This window comes from Mastigoproctus giganteus, chromosome 7, assembly GCF_048544385.1.
Source record: "Mastigoproctus giganteus isolate SK-2022 chromosome 7, ASM4854438v1, whole genome shotgun sequence".
Lineage (NCBI taxonomy): Eukaryota > Metazoa > Arthropoda > Arachnida > Uropygi > Thelyphonidae > Mastigoproctus > Mastigoproctus giganteus.
This window is the reverse complement of record NC_143581.1, coordinates 120,029,279-120,053,909: the sequence shown is the minus strand read 5'-3', so window position 1 is coordinate 120,053,909 and position 24,631 is coordinate 120,029,279. Positions and strand designations below refer to the sequence as shown.

Genomic DNA, 24,631 nt, shown 5'->3' with positions numbered 1-24,631 from the left:
GTTAAGGGCGGGTCTTGTCTGACCAATTTGATTGGATACTATGATGTAGTCACAAAAGAACTGGATGCAGGGAATAACTTTGATATTATATATTTGGATCTTAGAAAGGCTTTTGATACTGTTGCGCATGGAAGACTGCTGCACAAATTGGAGAAGTGTGGCATTCGAGGCAAATTGCTGCTATGGATAAAGGGATGGTTGAGTGGCAGAAGACAGAGAGTGGTAATCAATGGACACTGCTCAACGTGGACTAATGTTATTAGTGGAGTTCCTCAGGGTTCAGTGTTGGGTCCATTGTTGTTTTCTGTATTTATAAATGATATTGATGATGGTGTATCAGGCTTAATGTCCAAGTTTGCAGACGATACAAAGGTTGGCAGGGTTGTTAAGGACACTACTGATACTATGCTGCTGCAACAGGATCTGGAAAGGTTGAGCAGATGGGCTGAGAGGTGGCAAATGAAGTTTAACATTGACAAATGTAAAGTACTACATATGGGAAACAGTAACCCCAGATCAACGTATCAACTCTGTGGTACTACGCTGACAGTGGTAGAGAATGAAAAGGACCTGGGGGTAATTGTGCAGGCAGATATGAAGTTCTCTGAGCAGTGCAGACGAGCTGCAAGAGTAGCTCATGGTGTCTTGTCAATGATATACAGGAAATTTTCTAGCAGGGACAGGGATGTGATTATTCCCTTGTATAAGGCATTGGTCAGGCCACACCTTGAGTACTGTATACAGGTCTGGAGGCCTCATTTCAAGAAGGATGTAGAGCTGCTGGAACGAGTACAGAGAAGGGCAACAAGATTAGTGAATGGAACAAAGGGTTGCTCTTACGAAGAAAGGCTTAAGTTTTGCAAATTACAGAGCCTGGAGACTAGGCATCGCCGAGGTGATCTGATAGAGGTGTACAAGGCTTTGAATGGCTTGAGCATGCTCAATGCCGATGGAATTCTTCCTCTTGCTCAGAATAATCACCTGAGAGGGCATAAATTCAAATTGAGGAAGGACGGATGTCGGATAGATGTGCGGAAATTCACCTTTAGCCAGCGGGCGGTTGGTTTGTGGAATAGACTTCCATCGCTTGTTGTTGAAGTTGATAGCCTAAACAAATTTAAGGCTCAGCTGGACAGGTATTTCGAACGAATTGAGGGGTGAAATGGGAGTAGTGGTTGTTTTTTTTTTTTTTTTTTTGGCTGATGCTGAATAAGCTTGCTTTCTTGCATCATATGCCTCTACTAATGCTAATGCTAATGCTAAAGAAGTCTTTGCTGTTTTTTTTTCTTAGCATCCTTCGCAAAAGATTTCTTGTAATCTGCCTTCGCTTGCCTAACTTCCTTTGTGACTTGATTACAGACTAGCTTATATCTATCATGGGCTTTTTTGTGTCATCTGATAATATATATGCGTCCCATGCATATTTTTTCTCTGCCATGAGCCTTAGTTCATCTGACATCCGTTTAGGCCTAATGCACCTTGAACAGTATTTCTTAATCGGTATGAAAAACCTAGTAGCTTCCACAATTACTTCCTTGAATGCTCCCATTTAGAATTTGCTGCTGGTAACAGCATCAGTTGGTCCCACTGTATACAATAGAAAAACTGTCTGAGACCACTGTAATAAGGATAGTCCATCTATCCTTATTTCAAAAAATATTTTCCGTTTCCCTGACAATGGAATCTCCTAATAGAACTAATTCCTTTTTAACCAGAGCAGTATATTGTGGCATTCACAATATGAGATGATGCCAATTTCTAGTTACTTAATAGCTGGCTGCTTGTAGAAATGATGCACTTGCACTAACTTACATGTCATTTAACTATTTTACAACTTGAGGCTTATAGCTCTAAAGTGCTCTATGATTTTTTTTTTTTTTAATTTAAAAATGTTTATTTTTGAAACCTAATATATTATAATCATTAAAAAAAAAAAGAAGCAATTATCTGAATTAAATTCCATACGTTGAAGGGGATAAAATTCAAAATGATGCTCTGCTATGATACAGCATGACCAACAAAAATTTACTGCACACCTAAACACCTAAAACTGAATCTTAATTTTTTATGGAGATCTCACAAAATCCATAAAAATCAGGGATCTCAATAAAAAGTCAAAACTGTACATAAGGAATATTAAAATTCACATTTACATCACTTATGGCAATTTAATTTTTTTTTTTTTTTTTTTGCATGCACTGTCTTGGCTGTTGCTGGGTTAAATACAGCTCCTTGTGTGAGCTCTAAAAAGTGAGGCAGCCTGCAACTGTGAATATAAAAACATAACACAATTCTATCCACAGGCCTGCTCCACCATCTTTATCTATTCCTGAAATTGATTTAGCGAGCCAGTCAAATTCTCATTTTATGCTCTGTTGAATTTGTCATGACCTCTTCTCCAGAAGTCCTAAGCCGAATGTGATCAAAGTTTGCAAATGAAAAATTCCCTTCAAATGATGAGCCCCTGATGATCCTTCAGAATTTATGTTGCTGCTGCAGTACAAATCTCATGCTTTGGAAGATAATGAGTAATATTTTGAGGAGAAATTGCAATGAGGCAAGATTCTTAAGGATAGATTTTAACTTTGATAATATTGTTCTCAAACTATTTTATAAACTGTTAGTGCTAATTAATAGTTTTTTTTTCAGTAATTAATAGTTTTAATAATGCATCTGGGGCTTTATGAGTAAAAAAACATAAGTTTAGGCTTCGATCTGGAAACTGTTGGGTCTGGAATTTTTATACTTTCTGTGCAAGTATTTTCCTTTACATACCTAAACCTTGAAAGAACATATCTGTTTATCATAGTGGAATATAAACTGCATTTGTCGCAGTTTTTAAATTATTTTTAATATGAAATATTTGTTGATTTTATGACATATTGAAGTAACTCTTATAATTACTTGAAAATTGTTTATTTTATTTAATTCATTTTTTCATGTTTGTAGGAATGCTTTACCAGAGTTGCAAAGGGTCATATCAGCCTTTCATCTGCTGTGTTTCCTAAACTTATAAAAGGTATATATTTTTGATTAAATTCCTTGAGGGAACACCTGAATGTATTTTTATTTTTATTATTATTGTTTTTTTTTTCTTGAATTTCTTTTAATATAATAGAACATACTTCACATAGATTAACTCTGTATTAAATGCAAAGGAGATGAGAGAAAAAGAAAAGGTTATGGGGTAACTTTAGATTTCCATTGTTAAGTGGAAGTCTAAAATTCATCACATGCGCTGGCTAGTGGGATGCCACTAGCTTGCACGTATGAGTCCTTCATCATACCTTGGAATTGTTTGGAATAAAGGTGATAAATGATTTAAAATTAGGCAATTCTTAAAGTAGTCATTATCTTGACACTATAGTGTAGTGGATATAAGAATAAATAATATCTAATTTTAATTATTACTTTAATTTATTTTTTTTTATAAATTAACATGAAACCATATTAAAATTCATCACAACAGCAAGTAGATATTTTCCTATGCATTTGAATGCACACACACACAGATAAGCATATATGGAAAAAATATATTTTAAAAAGTTTTAGGTAAAAGTTTAAGAATAAAAACTTTAAAATAAAAGTCTTAAATTTTTCAATATACACTTTTAAAAAAAATTAAAAATTAAAAGAATTTGAGAGCTAGATTTGCTTCCACCACTCCCTGCACTTGATTAAATTTCTGCAATCAAGCACAAAATATAACTGCATCAGATTGTAAATAGAGTAGTGCAGACGGGCTGCAAGAGTAGCTCATGGTCTATTGTCGATGATATATAGGAATTTTTCTAGCAGGGATAAGGAGGTGATTATTCCCTTGTATAAGGCAATGGTCAGACCGCACCTAGAGTACTGCATACAGGTCTGGAGGCCTCATTTCAAGAAGGATAGAGAGATGCTGGAACGAGTACAGAGAAGGGCAACAAGATTAGTGAATGGAATAAAGGGGTGCTCTTACGAAGAAAGGCTTACGTTTTGCAAATTACAGTGTCTGGAGACTAGGCACCAGCGAGGTGATCTGATAGAGGTGTATAAAGCCTTGAATGGTTTGAGCATGCTCAATGCCGATGGGATTCTTCCTCTTGCTCAGAATAATCACCTGAGAGGGCATAAATTCAAATTCAGGAAAGACAGATGTAGGATAGACGTGAGGAAATTTGCCTTTAGCCAGCGGGTGGTTGGTTGGTGGAATAGGCTTCCATCCCTTGTCGTGGAAGTTGATAGCCTAAATAAGTTTAAGGCTCAGCTGGACAGATATTTCGAACGAACAGAGGGGTGAAGTGGAAGTGGTTATTTTTTATTTTTTTATTTATTTATTTATTTGTTTTTTTTTTTTTTTTTGGCTGATGCTGCATAAGCTTGCTTTCTTACATCAAATGCCTCTACTAATGCTAACGCTAATGCTAACCTAACTGCCCTGTTCAGAAAGACTGAAAGAGGGTTTGGGGGCACCACCCCAGATGTGGGAACAATATTCCACGGTAGGGCGTATTTGCGATTTGTAAAGAGTGAACAGCTATTTGGAAGAAAAGTAATGCCGAGAGCGAAAGAGAAAACCAAATTGTTGTTTAGATGCAGAGGAAGCGATATTTCTAATGTGCTTGTGCCAAGAGAGATTAGAAGGCAGGGTAATCCCCAAAAGAGATATATCATTTTGCTTAGAAATTGGAGTGTCACCAAAGATAAGCAAAGGGCAGTAGAATCCTTTTTACGAGATATAAGACAAGACTGAGTTTTAAAAGGATTGAAATCACTGGAGAAATTACCTGAAGATCGGCATTTAAGGAATTGGTAGCAGATTTTCGAGAAGTTGAAGTTGGTTGAGGACGACAAGGTTTCTCAAAATGGAAAGTGGAATGCAATGTGCTATCATCGGCAGAACTATGGATAGCATTTCCAGTCAATGGAAGAAGGTCATTAATATTCAAGAGGAAAAGAGTGGGGGAAAGAACTGAATATTGGGGGACACCAACGTTAGTGGAGACGTTAGAAGACAGAGAGCCATCTACCATCACCCTGAGTGAGCGATCAGAGAGAAAACTGGATAGCCAATTACAAAAAACAGTTGTCAAACCATAAGATGGAAGCTTGTTTAGAAGACCTTTATGCCAAACACGATCAAAAGCCTTTGAGATGTCAAGAGCAACTGCTTGTGTTGCACCAAACTTTTCCATTGAATTTGTCCATAAATGGGTAACCTAAGCCAGAATATCACCAGTGGATTGACACTGACGGAATCCATACTGGCAATCATTGAATAGACGGAAAATTTCTAGGTAGTTTAAAAGTAGGCAGTTCATTGATTTCTCCATTACTTTAGAAAGAATAGCAGTAATTTCAATGGGGCGATAATTGGATGAGAGGGATTTGTCACCCTTTTTAGGAACTGGCTGGATATGAGCAAATTTTCAAGTAGAAGGAAAAACACCTTTGGAATAAGAAAGTGAAAAAAGGCGGCAAAGAATAGGAGTAAGTTCAGGAACACAGGTTTTGAGAACAAGTGGAGAAATACCATCGGGACCTGGAAGAAAAATAGGATACTAGCAGGTCAGCTTTATCCTTTGCTGAAGTGACAACAGAACCATCTGGTTTGGACAGAGGTGGTAGCAGAGATGGGCAAAAGTTGCAGCCAATAACTTTGGCAAGAGACCAGAATGCTCGGCTACCATTAGGGGAAGAAGCAAGTTTTCTACTTTTAGCCTGTTCAAACTGTAGTTTGGACTGATTAATAACTGCTTTACAATTGTTGTGAGCTTTGGTGTAGGCAGAAAATGAAACTGAAGAATTTGAAACAAGCCAATTACGATATGCAATGTTCTTCTCTTGAACAGCCTTAGCACATTTATTGTAAAACCATTTATTGTGGGATAAAGGATTCCATTCCTGCAAGAATAATTTCACTGACACAATCTGAACAAACATTGACATCAGAAGTTTTGAAACAGTAATCCAACCAAGGAAAAGAAGAAAAGAAATCTCGCAGGTCATCCCATTTTACATTCTTGTAATGCCAAACAATACGAGGTTGGGAATAGCCATGAGATAAAGGTTCCATTGGAGAAGGGACAATCACCAAGTTGTGATATGAAGAACCTAAAGGACCACTCACTTCAACCGTGTACTTAGAAGGGTTGTTTGTGAGAAAAAGATCAAGCATGTTGGCTTGATCTTTGGTTAGGATTGTCCAGTATTCTTGTAGGTAAATGAACAATCTGTGCAAGGTCATTAGTAATTGCAAAAGCCTCAGCATCTCCGCCAGCTGTTGTGACTAGAAAACAGAAGCCAGCTGGAGTTGTGAACATTAAAATCACCAAGGAAAATTACCTCACTGTTAGGAAAGTTGGACTGGAGAAAGTCAAGTTGCAAAGAGCTCCAAGTTATTAGTGGAGTTGGGAGAATGGTAGAGACAAAAGATGAATTTGACACAATGAGGTAGAGAGATTTTAAGCCAGAGAATGAAACAAAAAAGAAATGTTCGATGAACATGTAAATAGAATTATTTATCTGATTTTTTTCAATTTTTTACCTTTCGAGCATTGTTGCCAGAATTAACTCTCCAGCTGATAAGCACATGGCTGCAGAAGTTGAGGGCTGTAGAAATTTAGAAGGGGTTTTTTCCAACACATCACAGAATTTCTCTGCACCTGCAGAATCAGCACTGGCGACTTCACCGCATACTTTAAGGTTTTAGAAACCAGCGCGATTCTTGCATCTACCACCCATTGCTTGCCATGAACTTGGCTTAGGGTTCACCGTACTTATCCATAATATCTTCATAAATACAGTGTTGTTGAAATTAAAGTATGTATAGTTGGCTCTGGAACGAGTTCTAGACTCGTACTGAAGAGAAATTTGGACAACAGGTACAATAAAGAATGCGCTCGCCATTTATTGAAAAAAAAAATTAGTTACATAATTTGTTACTATATGGTGCTGTGTCACTGATGGTGCATAACTATCTTAGTTACAATTATGCAAATAACATAAGTTATTTGCATAATTTATTGCCACAGCGCCACTACTCAGCTCTACTGTACTATATAAAAGCAAAGCAGTCTCTTCAAAATCATACAGTAGATGTTTGCCTGCACTACAACAGCAATGCCAACAACGTTGCAGGAAAAGGCGCTATTGGTGAAGCTGTGCTATCAGAACAGCAACAATGCGGCTGCGGCTATCAGAGAATTCCAGCATCAGAAGTGCACAAGGACCTATGACTATTTGTGTTGTCTGCAAAATGATTGCGAAATTTGAAGCAACAGGACATCTTGGTGTTCAACCAGGTAAATGTTGAAAACGAGTGGGCTCCTCTCGTGTTGAAGATGTGTCTATGGCTGTTGTGGATTTATCAAGTCAATCTCCACGTGTGCCAGCTGTTTCTTGTGAAGTGGATATGCCATATTCCACTGTAAGGCTAGTAATGCGTCCGGTGTTGCAATACTATCCTTACATGATGCACATGCTACATCAGCTAAAGCATCGTGATGCAGATATTCGTTTCACATATGCACTTCAGTTTCTGGCACGAATGACAGTGGATATCACTTGGCCATGGGACATCCTTTGGAGTGATGAAGCCCACTATTGCTTAAATGGACAAGTGACTACGCACGAAAACCCTTGAGTTTTCCAAGAAGTCCCATTGCATTCTCCAAAAGTGACAATGTGGTGTGGATTTATGGCCAAATCATGATTGGGCTATATTTTTTTGAACAGATAACACCGACTGGACCCGCACCTGTTCCATCACTGGACAGCGATATTATTAAACTTTGGCAAATTTCTTGCATGAATATTGTATCCTGGGTGCCTTCAGGATACAATATTCATGCAAGATTGTGTGCCACACCCACATCCACCATTGTGTCCAAAGATTGCTGAGACAACACTTTACAGACAAACGGGTCATCAGCCATTATTTCCAGACATCTTAGCCAGCCAGATCACCAGACCTCACCCCATGTGACTTCTGGTTGTGGGGTGTTTTGAAGAAAACGGGTGTATCGGGAAGGATGTTAAACTCTGTCAGATCTCAAGGACAGCATTAGATGTCGCATACTGGCTATTCCAGTTGACATGTTACGTTCTGCTATAGAAAATGCTGTTCTTCATTGTTGACCAAAATGGAGGACACATTGAACAATCGTAGTGCTGTTCAAGTGATTTGTATTACCACAGTGCCATATAGTGGCAAATTTTTAACTAATTTTTTTTTGTTTTTTCCAATAAATGGTGAGCTCATTCTTTATTGTACCTGTTGTCCAAATTTCTCTTCAGTAGGAGCCTTAGAACTCACTCCAGAGCCCTCTGCATAGGGAATTGCAAAAAGTTTCCATTATTGTTATCGAATAACTTTGAATTAGTACCCCTTAAAGCTAAATTTTGTTTTGCCAGATATTGAATGCAAAGAACAATTCTCTTTAAGACTGATTGCCATCTTATTTTTTCTTGATTTATTAGACTTTGATGATGTGGTTCTACTGTATTTTGTAATTCTAAATGTTTACTCAAATTAATTAATTTATTAGTGCTTTTTTTACAAGTGGAACTGAAACAGTACTATTTAAAAATAATTTGCAATTAAAACAAAAGATGGCATTTTGCGAAATCGAATGCAGTAACCAATTACACAAAAGTGATTCACTGTTTTGTAATTTTTAGCGTAATATTCAATAGGAAAGTTTCTTCTATTATTATCTTTATCTTTTGGAAAATCAGATTTTTTTAATTGTTCTGTTTTGTTTTCAACTAACATCATTCTTATTTTATTATTTAAAAATTTGTGGCCATTTACCGGGATCACTAAGTGAAATTAATTGATCTTGTATACCACTATTGTGATCTTTGCTTTCCTCTTCATCCGAGTTTGCTTCATTTGCACATAGTGTTTCTTGCTGAATTGGAATGTCAACGTCTTGGACAAGTGATAATTCATATGTTTCAGTTTCTTCATCAAATAGTAGTAAAGCCAGAGGAAATCGAAGTTGATGGACCTGGCTGTGACTGGATGTCCAGAACCCTTTTTTTTTTTATTTCGTCGCTTTTCTTTTTCTTTACTTTTTTTTTTTTGTTGTTGTTTCATAATCAGAGAGCCGTTTTCTTCCCCAAAAATACGACAAAACACATTCTTCAATACATTGAACTTTTAGTCTCCTTAGTCTTTGCCATCTCTTTTAGTGTTTGCAGAACATTGGTCTTTACCACCTCAGTCTCTGCTGCCCTGGTGCAGTACACCACTTGCACCACCAGGTTGGCACAGCTCTGATAGCAGGATCATCTAGACAAGACAGCAGTAATAATTCAGACACATTGATTGGATACTATGACATAGTCACAAAGCAACTGGATGAGAAAAAATAATTTTGATATCATATACTTGGATTTTAGGAAAGCTTTTGATACTATTACACATGGAAGACTACTGTACAAATTGGAGCAGTATGGGCAAGTTGCAATGTATAAAAGTATGGTTGAGTGTGAGAAGACAGTGAGTGGTAATCAATGGATACTGCTCTTCATGGACTTACCGTATTTCCCCATGTATAAGACGCACCTTTTTTCAAAAAATTTGGGGTCTAAAAACTGAATGCATCTTATACAGTGGTTGTAGATTTTTTTACTTGCATTTCCCGCTTTTTCGCACTTGTTGTCTTTGCTCTCATTGTTTCGCACTTGTTACTGGTATATTAGGTTGCATTTTGCCACATTCTGCCCAGAAATAGCTCAGAAAAGATTTTCATACAGTGCTGAATTCAAGTTAAAAGTGATCCAGTTTGCAAAAGTGAATGGAAATCGTGCTGCTGAACGTAAGTTTGGTCCTCCTCCTCCAACTGAGAAAACAATCCGAGACTGACTATGGGAAGAAGAAACCCTACTGAAAACGCCACGGCAGAAGGAGGCCATGAGAGGCAAGTCAGCAAAATGGCCTGATTTAGAGAGGGAATTGAAGATATGGATTGTAGAGCAAAGGGCAATTGGAATTCCAGTGTCCAAAAAGATGGTTCAGCATGAGGCAAGAAGAATTGCTGATGAAAAAGAAGTTACTGATTTCAAAGGAGGACACAATTGGTGCTTCAGGTTCATGAAACGGAATGGACTAAGCATGCGTACACGCACCAGACTTGCCCAAAAGATGCCTGAAAGCTATGAGCAGAAGGTCCTTGAATTTCATCGTTTTGTCATTCAATGTCGGAAGACACATCAGTTTGAGTTGGGACAGATTGCAAATATGGACGAAGTCCCCCTTCAATTTGATGTCCCAATAACAGAACTGTTGATAAGAAGGGGGTGAAAACTGTAACTGTGAAGACAAGTGGACACGAAAAGAGCCATTATACAGTTGTTCTAGCTTGTTGTGCTGACGGAACCAAGCTGCATCCTATGCTGATTTTCAAACGCAAAACAATGCCAAAAGAAGGCATTCCTCGAGGAGTGATTGTCCACGTTCATGACAAGGGTTGGATGGATCAGGATGGGATGAAGATCTGGTTTGAGAAAGTTTGGAGCAGGAGACCAGGTGGGCTCTTATGCAAACCTGTCCTATTGGTGCTTGATCAGTTCAGGGCACACATAACAAAAAACACAAAGAAGATTGCTGAAGAGCAAAAAAACGAAACTTCCCGTCATATCTGGAGGCTTGACATCCCAGCTCCAACCACTTGATTTGTTTGTTTGTTTGTTATTTGGTTTTTAGGAGCATTAGCAACTAAGGCCATATTGCTCCGGGGATATGCGATGGTCATTCTCTGACCTTTCTGCATCTTCCGTATTTGGTGGGCACGGGCTCGAACCCCGGTCTAATCAAGAAGCGTGTGCTACGCACTGCTGCTCCTGCTCACCTGGCTATGGAGGTGCCAACCAACCACTTGATGTCAGCGTTAACAAACCCTTCAAAGCTGCAATGAGAGACGAATGCCAATGGATGAAGTCTTCTGGGGACAATTTGAAACCAGCAGGAAGAGTGAAGAAACCAACTATAGGAGAAGTTTGTACCTGGGTGAAAAGATCCTGAGATAATATCAAGATTGAGATCGTTGTCAAGTCATTTAAGAAGTGTGGCATTTCAAATGCCATAGATGGAACTGAGGACGAGGCAATATATTTAAACAATGATTCATCATCAGACACAGATGAGGACAAGCTAATGGATGGGAGTTTTGACAGTAATGAGGAGTGGTATGAATTTTATGATGAATAAAACTTGAGTTCAATAAATTTATGTAATCTTCTTCTTCTTCTTTAATGCTGCCGAATGGCGTTTGCGACTTCGTTTTGATATTGTTCTCTGTCTAGCGCTGCGTGTAGAATTTGTGCTGTTGTCATGTGAAGCCAGGTGTTGATGTTATCTAGCCATGCCATTTTCGGTCTGCCTGGGCGTTTCTTGCCTTCGATCTTTCCCTCCCTGATGAGTGGTAGTAGGTGATATTTTTGTTGGTTCCTAGCGATGTGACCTAGGTATTTGCATTTCCTGCTGATGATGGTTTTGAGCAGGTCCCGTTCCGTGTGCATGTCCTGCAGGACCTGTGCGTTGGTTATCTTGGCTGTCCACGGAATTTTCAGCATTCTTCGGTAGAGCCACATTTCGAAGGCCTGGAGCTTTTTTGTAGTGGCTGATGTTAGAGTCCAGGTTTCTACACCGTAGAGCAGTATTGGCCAGATGTAGCATTTCAATGTGCGTAATTTGAGCATGATGTTCAAGCTTCTGTCGGTGAAGAGGGTTCTCCATTTGGTGAATGCCTGCCTGGCTTGTTCAATTCTGCTTTTGATTTCGGCCTCATGGTTCAGCTGGTCATCAATGAGTACTCCGAGATACTTGAAGCGGTGTATTTGCTCTAATTTTTCGTTGTTTAGTTTGATCGTGATTTTGCTTGCAGTCCTGCTGACCTTCATCACCTTTGTTTTCTTTTTGTTGATTCGTAGCCCCCATGCTTGGCTTTCTATGTCCACTTCGTTCAAGATGGTCTGTAAATCTTGTTCTGAATCCGCTATTAGTGCTGTGTCATCGGCATATCTTAAGTTATTGATGTAGTGTCCGTTAACTTTTATGCCGATGTTCTTGTCAGCCAGTGTTTGGTCGAAGATCATTTTCGAATAGATGTTAAAAAGAATGGGAGATAATGGACAGCCTTGCCGGACGCCTTTTTTTATTGGAATTGGGTCTGTCAGATCGTTGTCATAGCGAAGCCGGGCTGTTTGATTCCAGTAGAGAGTTGTAATAAAGTTGATATCATTGTTTTCAAGCCCAAGTTTATGTAATACATTTTTTTTTTTTTTTTTTTTCAAATTTCGGGCTCCAAAATTAAGGTGCGTTTTATACATGGGGAAATAAGGTATGTTATTTAGTGGTGTCCCCCCAGGGTTCGGTGTTGGGCTCACTGTTGTTTTGTATATTTATCAATGATGATATTGATAAAGGTATGTGAAGCTTAATGTCAAAGTTTGCAGATGATGCAAAGTTTGGGAGGGTTGTTAATAACAGTAATGACAGTATTGTGTTGCAACAGGATCTGGAAACGTTGGGCAGATGGACTGAGAAGTGGCAACCGAAGTTTCAAATTGACAAATGTAAAGTACAGCGTATGGATAGCAGCAAACCCGGAGAAATGTACCAACTGGGTGGTGTTATTCAAGGTAGTGGAGAATGAAAGAACCCCGGGGGTAATTGTGCAGTGCAGACTGGCTGCCTGAGTAAATCATGTGGTCTTGTCAATGATATACAGGAATTTTGTGAGCAGGGATAAGGAGATGACGATGATTAACCCCTTGTATAAGGCAATGGTCAGGTCACACCTTGAGTACTGCGTACAGGTCTGGATGCCTTGTTTTAAGAAGGATGTTGAGTTGCTAGAATGAGTACAGAGAAGAGCAACAAGACTGGTGAGGGGAACAAAAGGGTGCTCTTACGAAGAAAGGCTTAAGTTCTGCAAATTGCAGCGTCTGGAGACTAGGCATTTGCGAAGCAATCTGAGTGAGTTGTATAAGGCCTTGAATCGTTTCAGAAGGCTCAATGCTGATAGGATTCTTCCTCTTGCTCAGATTACAAACCCGAGGGGGCATAAACTGAAATTGAAGAAAGACAGTTGTCAAATAGATGTGTGGGACTTTTCCTTTAACCAGCAGGTAGTTGATTGTTGGGACAAACTTCCATCTGTCGTTGTGGAAGTTGATCATCATCATCAGCCATTTTCAATCCACTGCAGGATGAAGGCCTCTCCAGCAACTTTCCAGTTCCTTCTGTTTTGAGCACTGGCCATCCATTTACTACTCAAAAACTCATGAATTTCATCTATCCATCTACGCCTTTGTCTTCCAGGTTTTCTTCTAGCTCCTCTTGGGTACCATTCTGTTATTTTCTTAGTCCATCTGTCATCATGTCTTCGAGCTATGTGTCCTGCCCAACACCATTTTAGTTCTTTAGTTTTGATAAGAATGTCCTTTACTTGAGTTTGCTGCCTAATCCATGTGTTTCTCTTCTTATCTAACAGTCTGATTCCCAATAATTCGTTCCATTCTTCGCTGTGTAGTTCTCAACTTCTCTTCCATTCTTTTGGTGAGTGCCCAAGTTTCACTTCCATAAGTCATGGTGGGGAGTATACATTGATTCATTATTTTACGTTTCAGACAAACTGGGATATTGCTCTTCAGTACGTGACTATATTTCCTGAATGCTATCCATCCAAAATTTATTCTTCTCTTGACTTCCAGCCATATATCATTAGTACAGCTAATAACTTGTCCCAGATAAGTATATGACTCCACCTTTTCGATTACTGCTCCTTCAATCATTATTTCCCTTTCCGTGGCATACTTGTTCATCATTACTTTTGTTTTAGCCATATTCATCTTTAGTCCAAAATCCTTACTAACTGTGCATAACTGATTAAGATTTTCCTCTAATTCTTTGGGATCGTGGCTTATAACCACAATGTTGATAGCTTACATAAATTCAAGGCAGAACTAGACAAACATTTGAAACTAATGGAAGTGGCACTGACCAAGTACTGGTCAGTTGCATGAATTTGGTGATCTGACATTTTTTGTCTTCAAAGTGTTTCAAAATTGTATTTTTGGATTAAAATTGTGCCCATCAAGTTCTCTAGGTGTTCGCGAGTCTGTTGATGGTGTATTTTTGCCCAACTTCTAAGGCATTTCAAAAATATGAGCAATTTTAATTTTGGGCTGTGTGTCGTTGATTTCAACAGAACACAGCACTGAGATGCCATATAGGTTTGGCTGTTGTTAACATTGTAATTTCCTGTTGTGGATAACCTTGATATTACTGTTTATTTTAAAACTTGAGTGGTGCTGTAAACTATTCTTGAATAGCACTAGCGATTCATATTAGATCGTATGTATAGCTTAGCTTAATTTTCAGCACTCACCTCATAGTAATCCGCTTAGCTAAGCGGATTACTATGAGGTGAGCGCTGAAAATTAAGCTAAACTATACATACGATCTAGTTATTACATTACAGCACATAAGGACTCCTTAAAAATCAAGAGTGATTCATATTATTATTTAGATGATTGGCTCATTACAAACTGGTTTTTGCCTAGCTGTAAGTTTTGTGTCTTATAATTATGTAGCCATGGAGGCAGCCATTGCTTCTCCCTCATGGTGGTAAACAAAGGACTTTGATCACATGACCACATCACATGACCACCAGGACTGTCTCTGTTTGGTGGCTCCAGCCTTGCTGCTGTAAGCCACTTTAATACTAACTCTAGTCTCAAATAACAATTGGATATAATATTGCGATATGACTAATGACTGTTATATAACTGGATTGAACTGAATTATTGGCTATTTTGTTTGAGATGTACATTATGGGTAAGTCTCTTCCTGAACCATTAAACTTGACACATCCAGGCATTGTATGCTAATATCGTAACCAGTAACATCCCCTGCCGATTTCATCCAATTTCACAAAAATCAGGAACTTACAGAATTTCTTGAAATTATCAGAATTGAACCTTTCAGGAGACTCTTTCCTGGGATATAGAACTTTCATCCCAAAACTAATCATATGCTATGAGCTCACATAACACTACAACTGCAAGTTTTTCATCCCATTCAGGCAATCCGCATACTACAATGAGTTCTCATTATGGTACGAACTCTTCATCCAAAGAGCTATATGACCCAGTGCTCTCGCTCCCTTCTCTCTCCCAAATCTGGAGGTAAACCTAGGAGGAGGAAAAAGACCAAGAGGAGATGCAGGGTTAAGCCGCTTCCATCCTCTCCACATACTCCGAGTTCCCATGATGGTACAATCTCTTCATCCAAAGAGCCATATGACCCAGAGCTGCTTCTCTCTCCCAAATCTGGAGGTAAACCTAGGAAAGAGAAGAAAACCAAGAAGAGGTCCAGGGTTAAGCCTCTTCCATCCTCTCCTAATCCCTCGCATGGTGATGGAACCAGCAGAACCTCTGCTCCTTGACCTGATCTGAGCATTTCTTCTGAACTGGACTTCACCATCTCCTCTCCTGAAGCAGCCTCCATCTTGGAGTCCCTTGCTAATTCTCCTACGGCACCGATCACTGCCTCCCAACCTTTGCTTCTTACACCAGCTCAGCAATCCAAGCCAGTCCCTTCTTCCAAATTGGCCCACTTGGCCTCTCAAGCGCAACATGTCTTCTGAAGGAATTGCTTCCCTGAACAGATCCATACAAATATCCCAAGATGTCACCCCCCCCCCCCCCGATTGCTGGGGTTCAGCGGGGACCTCTACAATTCCATCTCTGCCAGCAGCACTAACTAATATTACCACCAAGCCAACTCTATCCCCAATCCTTGACAAATCTGTTGCAACTGGGATCCCTGTCTCTATTAGACTTGTTGTCCCACATACACCCCCCCCCCACAGTCACCAATGACACTTCTCAGGCAACTCTGCATCAGGTTGTCTCTGTACTGCACAAAAATCTGGCTTCTTATTTGAATAACGATAGTAACAGATTCACCAGGTCGGCGAGAAACTACATCCAGGAACTCTGGGATGGACTTGCAACAATTACCACTGCACTCCTCATTGACAACAAATGTTGTCAATGAGGAGTGCAGAATCACTCTCTAGAATCACTCTCTATAGATTCACTAGAATCACTCCCCAATCCATAGAATCGCAAGTTCTCTAGAATCACTCCCCAATCCATAGAATCGCAGGTTTTCTAGAATCACTTCCCAATCCATATAATTGCAAGAATAGTGCTCAAGCATATAGGAGCTGGAAGCCCTCCAGACCTATACCAGTGCTTTGAGCAAAGACCTTTCCCCTACTAACTCTTTTAGTGATTATAATCTCCTACCAGTAATCAAGGAACAACAACAGAACCAGCATGTCCTACTCCTCAGAGCCACAGATGAGTCTGACCTCAAAACCAGTGGCGACGTTTAGGAGTTCGTACGAAATACACTCAGGAGTGACTTCAAATCGGTCAAAGTAAAAGCACTGAGACCCATCAGAAACAGAAGGGTGCTATTGGAAAGCACTTCCAAAGATGAGCTAGAAAATATTTTGGCACCCACCAGACTCCAAAATGCTGGGGTCTCTTCAAGCCTACCAAAACTCACCAACCCCTCTTTCCTCATCTATGATGTCCCAAGTAGACTCACTACAGCTGAGGAGCTGTATTACAAAAACCTGTTGCACCTGGGACACACACCAGAAGTTAGCACTAACATTACCTGTAGATTTTCTATGGGGACACCAGGTAATCAGCTTAGCGCCTACACTCTTCAAGATTATAACGTCCCTTCCGAGGCTATTTATCGGATGCAGCTCGCATAAATTCATGTCATTCACTGTGGTAGGAAAATGCTTCCTCTGCCTTGGGTATGGTCATACACCCTTGCACTGCTCTCACAAGTCTCCAACTTGTGGCCGCAGTGGACATGGGCAGGCTGGGTGTCCAAGCAAAGAGGACCCACCCTGTTGCATCAATTACGAAAGAAGGCGTGGAGTTCACAACTACTCAGTAAAGGATGCAGCATGCCCACAATATCAGAGAACATTAGAAATGGCAAGATTAAGGACTGCTAATGAGTAACACTTGTCTCACCCTAACTCAGCTCCCCCAGATTTCTTTGCAATCCAACTCAGCAATCCAACCAAACTCGAACTCGACCACTCAAAATAATGCAAATAAATGGGCATTGCTTGAGAGCCGTTGCTGATGAAATTCGGAAGGCAGTGGACATCATCTGTATCCAGGAGCTGTTTGTGGCCAAAACACATGCTGGAAACAGCCACAAGATCATGGGATTCTCACTACAAAAAAGGCTAATCCAGCCTGCCAAAGAGAACCCAAAGACTTGTATTGTTATACTCAATAGAGAGCTAGACATCCTGGTAATCCACAGACTTTGTACACAGTTTGAGACATGCACCCAACACCACGAAATAATATTCATTCTACCTTATCTCACTGTACTGTCCACCCTAAAGAGACATTCCAGAGCTGCTGAATTACCTGGAACATGCACTGAATTTCTTAGGCAAAAAGAGCACTGTAATTACAGCTGAAGTCAATGCAAAGTCCATCTACTGACATTCTCCCACTCCTGATCTGAGAGGGCTTCTAATCAAGGACCTTATCCCCTCTAGAAATCTAACAGTAGATAATCAACCCAACCAACTGATCACATAGTCCAGCAGCACGGGCCATCGAAACATAGACATAACACTAAAAACCAATGATCTACGCACCTGGGTAAGCAACTGGGTCACCATCCTAGACTCGACCAAATGTGACCATAGGATCATACTTTTCCACCTAACATGACGACTAACTGCCATGTTGATTTTAATGTTCACAACTCCAGCTGGCTTCCGTTTTCAGGTCACACCGACCTAGCAGGTCGAGATGCTGAGGCTTTTGCAATTACTAATGACCTAGCACAGATTGTTCATTTACCTACAAGAATACCGGATAATCCTAATCATACAGCCAATATGTTTGATCTTTTTCTCACAAACAACTCTTCCAAGTATACGGTCGAAGTAAGAGGTCTTTTAGGCACTTCAGATCACAACTTGGTGATTGTCTCTTCTCCAATGGAACCTTTATCTCATGGCTATTCCCAACCTCGTGTTGTTTGGCATTACAAGAATGCAAAATGGGATGACCTGCGAGTCTTCTTTTCCTTGGTCGGATTACTGCTTCAAAACTTCTGATGTCAACGTTTGCTCAGATCGTTTCAGTGAAATTATTCTTGCAGGAATGGGATTCTTTATCCCACACTCCACTTTAAAATCTCGTCCTTTATCTAAACCTTGGTTTTCCAATAAATGTGCTAAGGCTGTTCAAGAGAAGAATGTTGCATATCGTAATTGGCTTGTTTCTAATTCTTCAGTTTCATTTTCTGCCTACACCAAAGCTCGCAACAATTGTAAAGCAGATATTAATCAGTCCAAACTAGAGTTTGAACAGGAGTAGAAAACTTGCTTCTTGCCCCAATGGTAACCGAGCATTCTGGTCTCTTGCCAAAGCTATTGGCCGCAACTTTTGCCCATCTCTGCTCCCACCTCTGTCCAAACCAGACGGTTCTGTTGTCACTTCAGCCAAGGAAAAAGCTGCCCTGCTAGCATCCCATTTTTCTTCCAGCTCATGTATCAATGATCTTGGTAAAATACCTCCCACCATTCCCAACACGCTCAATTCAATGCCTCCTGTGGTCTTCCGTCAAAAGGATATCAGAAGGATTTTGATGAATCTTGATGCTAAGAAAGCTCCATGTCCTGATGGTATTTCTCAAAACCTGTGCTCCTGAACTTACTCCTATTCTTTGCTGCCTTTTTTCACTTTCTTATTCCAAAGGTGTTTTTCCTTCTGCTTGGAAATTTGCTCATATCCAGTTCCTAAAAAGGGTGACAAATCCCTCCCATCCAATTATCGTCCCATTGCAATAATTTTACTCTTTCTAAAGTAATGGAAAAATCAATTAACCTCCAACTCTTAAACTACCTAGAAACCTTCTGTCTGATCAACGATCGCCAGTATGGATTCCGTCAGTGTCGATCCACTGGTGATATTCTGGCTTATGTTACCCATTTATGGACTAATTCAGTGGAAAGGTTCCGTGAAACACAAGTAGGTGCTCTTGACATCTCAAAGGCTTTTGGTCGTGTTTGGCATAAAGGTCTTCTAAACAAGCTTCCATCTTATGGTTTGCCAACTGTTTTTAGTAATTAGTGATCGCTCACTGAGGGTGATGGTAGATGGCTCTCTGTCTTCTAACTTTTCCACTAATGCTGGTGTCCCCCAAGGTTCAGTTCTTTCCCCCACTCTTTTCCTCTTGTATATTAATGACCTTCTTCCATCGACTGGCAATCCTATCCATAGTTTTGCCGATGATAGCACATTGCATTCCACTTTCCATTTTGAGAAACCTTGTCCTGCTCAATCAGCTTCAACTTCTCGAAAATCTGCTACCAATTCCTTAAATGCCGATCTTCAGGTAATTCTCCAGTGGGGCAAAGACAACTTAGTTGATTTCAGTCCTTCTTAAACTCAGTCTTGTCTTATATCTCACAAAAAGGATTCTTCTGCTCCTATGCTTATCTTGAGGGACACTACGATTTCTAGGCAAAATGATATATCTCTTTTGGGGATTACCCTGACTTCTAATCTCTCTTGGCACAAACACATTACAAATATTGCTTCCTCTGCATCTAAAAAACTTGGTTTTCTCTTTCGCTCTCGGCGTTACTTTTCTTCCAAACAGCTGCTCACTCTGTATAAATCGCAAATCCGCCCTGCAATGGAATATTGTTCCCACATCCGGGGTGGTGCCCCCAAAACCTCTCTCAGGCTTCTTGATTCCATTCAGAAGAGTGCAGTTAGGTTAATTAATGATTCATCTCTAACATAGTCTCTCCACTCGCTTTCTCATAGACGTACTGTTTCTGCTGCATGCCTCTTCTACAGATACTTCCATGGGCACTGTTCTTCTGAATTGGCTTCTATCATTCCCACTCTCTCTTTCAAAACAGTCCGAACACGTGCCGCCACCAGCCAACATCCATTTACTGTCCAACTTCAAACCCACAGAACCAACTTTTCAACTTCCTCATTTATTCATTCAACTGCTGTTTTCTGGAACAACCTTCCTTCATACGTATTTCCTGAAAATTGCAATCTACAGAAGTTCAAGTCCAATGTTATCAAATATCTTCTTTCATCTTCTCAACCTCCAACCCAAGCACGGTACTAAGTACTTTAGGTTCTAATACCTCTCGTGTTTGGGATTCACATAAAAAAAAAAAAATGTTAGGTGGAAGAGTATGACCTAACATGATGACTAACCGATTCCAATCGTCTATGAGGGAGTTTGTAAGATTCTGTATCAAATCCATTAATTGGAAAGCCTTTGATGAGACCCTCCAGCTGGACTTCCCAGAACCAAACCTCGCAGAACTTGAATGTCTAATGCCAACTCAACTCACTGAACTCATACAGAACTCTCTGACAAAAGCATCCCACTGCTCACTAGTAAGAAAAAACCACACAATAAACTGTGCTCTTGGTGGAACAGGGAACTTGGCAATCTTAGAAAACAAACACATCAGGCTAGAAGACAGTATCAAACACACCGAGATTGGCCTGCTGAAGATGTGGTCCAATCCTACAATGACTACATCCACAAAAAGAGTACCTATACAATAGCTATTGCCACAGGGAAGACAGAAACCTGGATTACCTTTGTCAAAGAGTCTGGTAATGCAAACCCCTGGGGACTTCTGTACAAAATCATAACAGAAAAGACCTACACTGCAGATATTCACAGATCAGTCAGGACTAACCGCCAGGAAACAACAAATTGGACAGACTCCACAAATGTTATTCTTGACAGGCTCTTCCCTAATGACAACCCTTCTGAGGACGATCCTGACCATACAGCAATCAGGAAGAGGAACACAAAATATCTCCTGCAACACAATTCAGAACCATTTACTTTGCAGGAGCTGGAATCAGTCCTCCAAGAATAAGTATAGAACTGAGGATTAAGTACAAAATATGTTAAGTATAGAACCACTTAAAAATAAGTGGTTCTATACTTAACAGATTTTGAGTAAGAACCCAGGAAGGAAAATCATCTTTCTTTTCTTAGTGTATTAATTAATTTTTTCACTAACAAACTAACTGATCCAGGTGCCTGGTCACTGGGTGGCACCAGTCCTACCTCCCTGTGGCAGAACCAGAAACCTGAAAGGAAAAAATAATCCATTCAGTGCTAAAAGGAGCAAAAATGGACTCTACAAACTAAGTTTCACTTAGATCTATGTATCAAACTGAACATTATCGGCAGCAAGATGATCCTAACCCATCTACTGCCAAGAGACAAAAGAAAGATGTGAACCAGAGCATCTCTCCACTCTTTCTAATTTTATATTCCTTATCAGACCACCCGGCGCCTCCATAGCCAGGTGGGCAGGAGCAGCAGTGCATAGCACACACTTCTTGATTAGACCAGGGTTCGAGCCCGTGACCACCAAATACGGAGGATGTGGAAAGGTCAGGGAATGACCACCGCATATCCCCGGAGCAATATGGCCTTAGTTGCTAATGCTCCTAAAAACCAAATAACAATAACTTATCAGACCAGCCAGTTAGTAAACTTTCTTCCTTGAAATCAGGTGACCTATTTATAAAAATGACAAATCACCATCATTCTGAGCTACTTCTTAAAACAAATTTTGGTGGGATTCCCATCAAAGTCACTCCATGCCACTTTAAATACATCAGAAGGTATTATTGTGGAATGGGACTTCCTAAACAGCTCTGAAGAAGAAATTGTACAAGAGTTACAAAACCAGAATGTCATTCATGCAAAAAGAATTCTTATCAAAACGGATGGAAACCTGATACCAACCCGCACTATCATACTTACTCTCAACACACTTACCCTACTAACATCAGTGAAAGCGGGATACCTGAATTGCCAGGTAAAGTCATACATCCCCAATCCAGTAAGGTGCTTCAAGTGTCAAAAGTATGACTGTTTGCAAACAGTATGCAGAGAACTAGCTATTTGTGCCACCTGTGACTCAAAAGATCAATGATAAAGAATGCAGTGCACAGTCTCCTTGCTGCCAAAACTGCAAAGGAGACCACCCTGCCTACTCCAGAGACTGCAGTATATGGAAAAGAGAGAAGCAAGTACAGAAATATAAAACTGAATACAGTAAACCCCCGCTATTCGCGGTATCTGTATTCGCTGATTTAATATAAATTGAAACCTAAAAAAAAATGTGAATTTTTTTTAGGTGAACATTTTCCGCCATAAAAAAACATGGGCGTGGCTAAAATTATCTTCACCGGTCAAAACAGCACTCGGTGCGTGGGGGGAGAGAGGTCACAAAATGGCGAGCGTGGATGTTTCTCGCTAATCCTTGTTCAGTATGTGTTATGCTCTTGTCATAGAAGGTTTCGTCGTTTGCTTTTAATTTATATGCTTATAAATTGAATAAATTTATCAGTTTATAAATTTATATGCTACAAAAGTGATAAATCTGCCGTTTCGGTGTAAAACAGACTTTTTCGAGTGTGTTAATGGAAGAAAGTGACTTCATTGTGGACAAGTTCTTTCTAACCCGTACAAAAATATGGCTACAAATAACAAGGGAAATGTGAAAAGATCAAAGAAGGTGATGACATTAGGGAATAAAATTGGGTTATTAGATAAAATTTCTAATGGTGAAAGTGTCTCCTCAGTGGCAAAACATTATAAAATCAATGAGTCAATGATACGATCAATCAAGAAATCAGAAGAAAAAATCCGACGTAGTGTCCATGAAAACGCGCCAATTGCTTCAAAAATTTGCTCTGTAACTCGTCATGTTAAATTAGAAAAAATGGAAAAGGCTTTAAATCTGTGGATAGAAGACCAGAAAAGGCAAAAATCGTGAAAAGGCAAAACTCCTTTATCAACACTTTAGCGAAACTGGTGATAGCACTGGCGGGATAAGTTTTTTAGCTAGCAAAGGTGCTGGTTTGAAAGATTTGTTTGAAATTTCTAATAAATATTACATTTAATATTAAATTGTTTCTTATTTTCATTTTGATGCCATATGCTTGCATTTCACTATGTACTGTCTATGTACATAGTCATATTATGAAGGTACATATAATACATACATAGACAAAATTTTAGACTAGTTTTTCTTATATATTTCATACTTTGGAATGGAACCCCTTTATTACTATGAAAGCCATAACTCAGTATTCGCGTTTTCGGTATTCGCGGCATTTCTCAGGAACGTAACCCCCGCAAATAGCAGGGGTTTACTGTATAAGGTTACATACCAAGAAGCTAAAAATCAAATACCATTTGCAAGATCATATGCAGCAACAGCAACAGCAGTCCAGAAAACAAAAGTAATTGCATCACAAACTGACATCTCGGTTTCACCTAACATCTCAATAACAGACTGGGCATGTACTCTCCTCTTGCAGACAGAAACAAAAGCTAATCAGGCAATAAATACTCCAATTATAATCCCACCAGATGCTAAAGATCCAACACAAACCAGCAGTGAAAATCCCACCAAATCTGTAGACAAAAAATAGATAAATACTGATACTATGGAAATTGACAAAAAGGAGCAAGATGAAACAGTCCTGGAATTCTACACAACTGATGATAGTGGTAGTCGACCAACTTCCCCTAGAAAATAAAAAATCAAAACAGATCAGTGCAAACAGGCTGCCCTACATAAATCATCAGAATTAATAACCAAGTCCAAATAATGTGTACACTTCTTCAGTAGAATTGTTGTGGGCTTCGAAGTAACCTTAATGATATCAAAGATCTAATTTCCATCTATAATCCTGCAAGTGTTTGTTTACAAGAAACCAACCTAACATCATACATAAGCATTTCAATCAAGCACTACAATATATATAGGCAAGATCGTAAAACCACAACAACCGCTCATGGAGGGGTCGCCATTTTGGTAGACTCTAATATTCCATCAAGGTATATCCAGCTGCAAACGCCTCTTGTAGCAGTCGGGGTACGCATCGTGACAGGAATCACCCTTACTGTGGTTTCACTATACCTTCTACCTAACCATATGTATACACTGCAAGACTTCGAGGACTTAATTGACCAATTACCATCTCATTTCTGTCTGATGGGCAATCTTAATGGGCATTATATCATTTGGGGTTCACTTCATACAGACAAAAGAGGACAGATGATCAAAAAAATTTCTAGACAGCAGAAATTTAGCACTCTTAAACATGGGTACCCCGTGTTCCCCATCTCTCTTTCCTATTCTTGACTAGTCTGGGTAATGATCCCTATAACAGTGATCATTACCCAGTTGTTTGTTATCTATTAACAAATGACGTACTGCAATCTATAAGAGGTAAAAGTGGAACTTTTGCAAAGCAAACTCAGAAAAATACCAATGTGCTGCTTTAGATGAACAAACTATAAGGTATTGTGATAGCAGTAGTGCTGTTAGTTATGTTACAAACCAAATCATCTCTGCAGTAAATATTTCAATACCAAAGACCAGTAATCAATACCATAAACATTACAAGCAGTGATGGAATGAAGAATGCCTGGAAGCAAAGAATGAGAAAAATAAAGCTTGAAATCAATTCAGGAAATTCTCCA

General features: G+C 39.6%; 1 protein-coding gene across 2 annotated transcripts in view; it reads left to right on the top strand.

Moving 5' to 3' along the window:
• Positions 1-24,631, top strand: part of LOC150083167 (xaa-Pro aminopeptidase 1-like) — an 886,380-nt gene that overhangs the window by 741,312 nt on the left and 120,437 nt on the right. For both annotated transcript variants that reach the window (XM_090377885.1, XM_090377886.1), the window contains one exon: positions 2,950-3,019. In XM_090377885.1, coding sequence (XP_090234011.1) covers positions 2,950-3,019 — 70 coding nt within the window. The remainder of the gene's footprint in view (positions 1-2,949; positions 3,020-24,631) is intronic.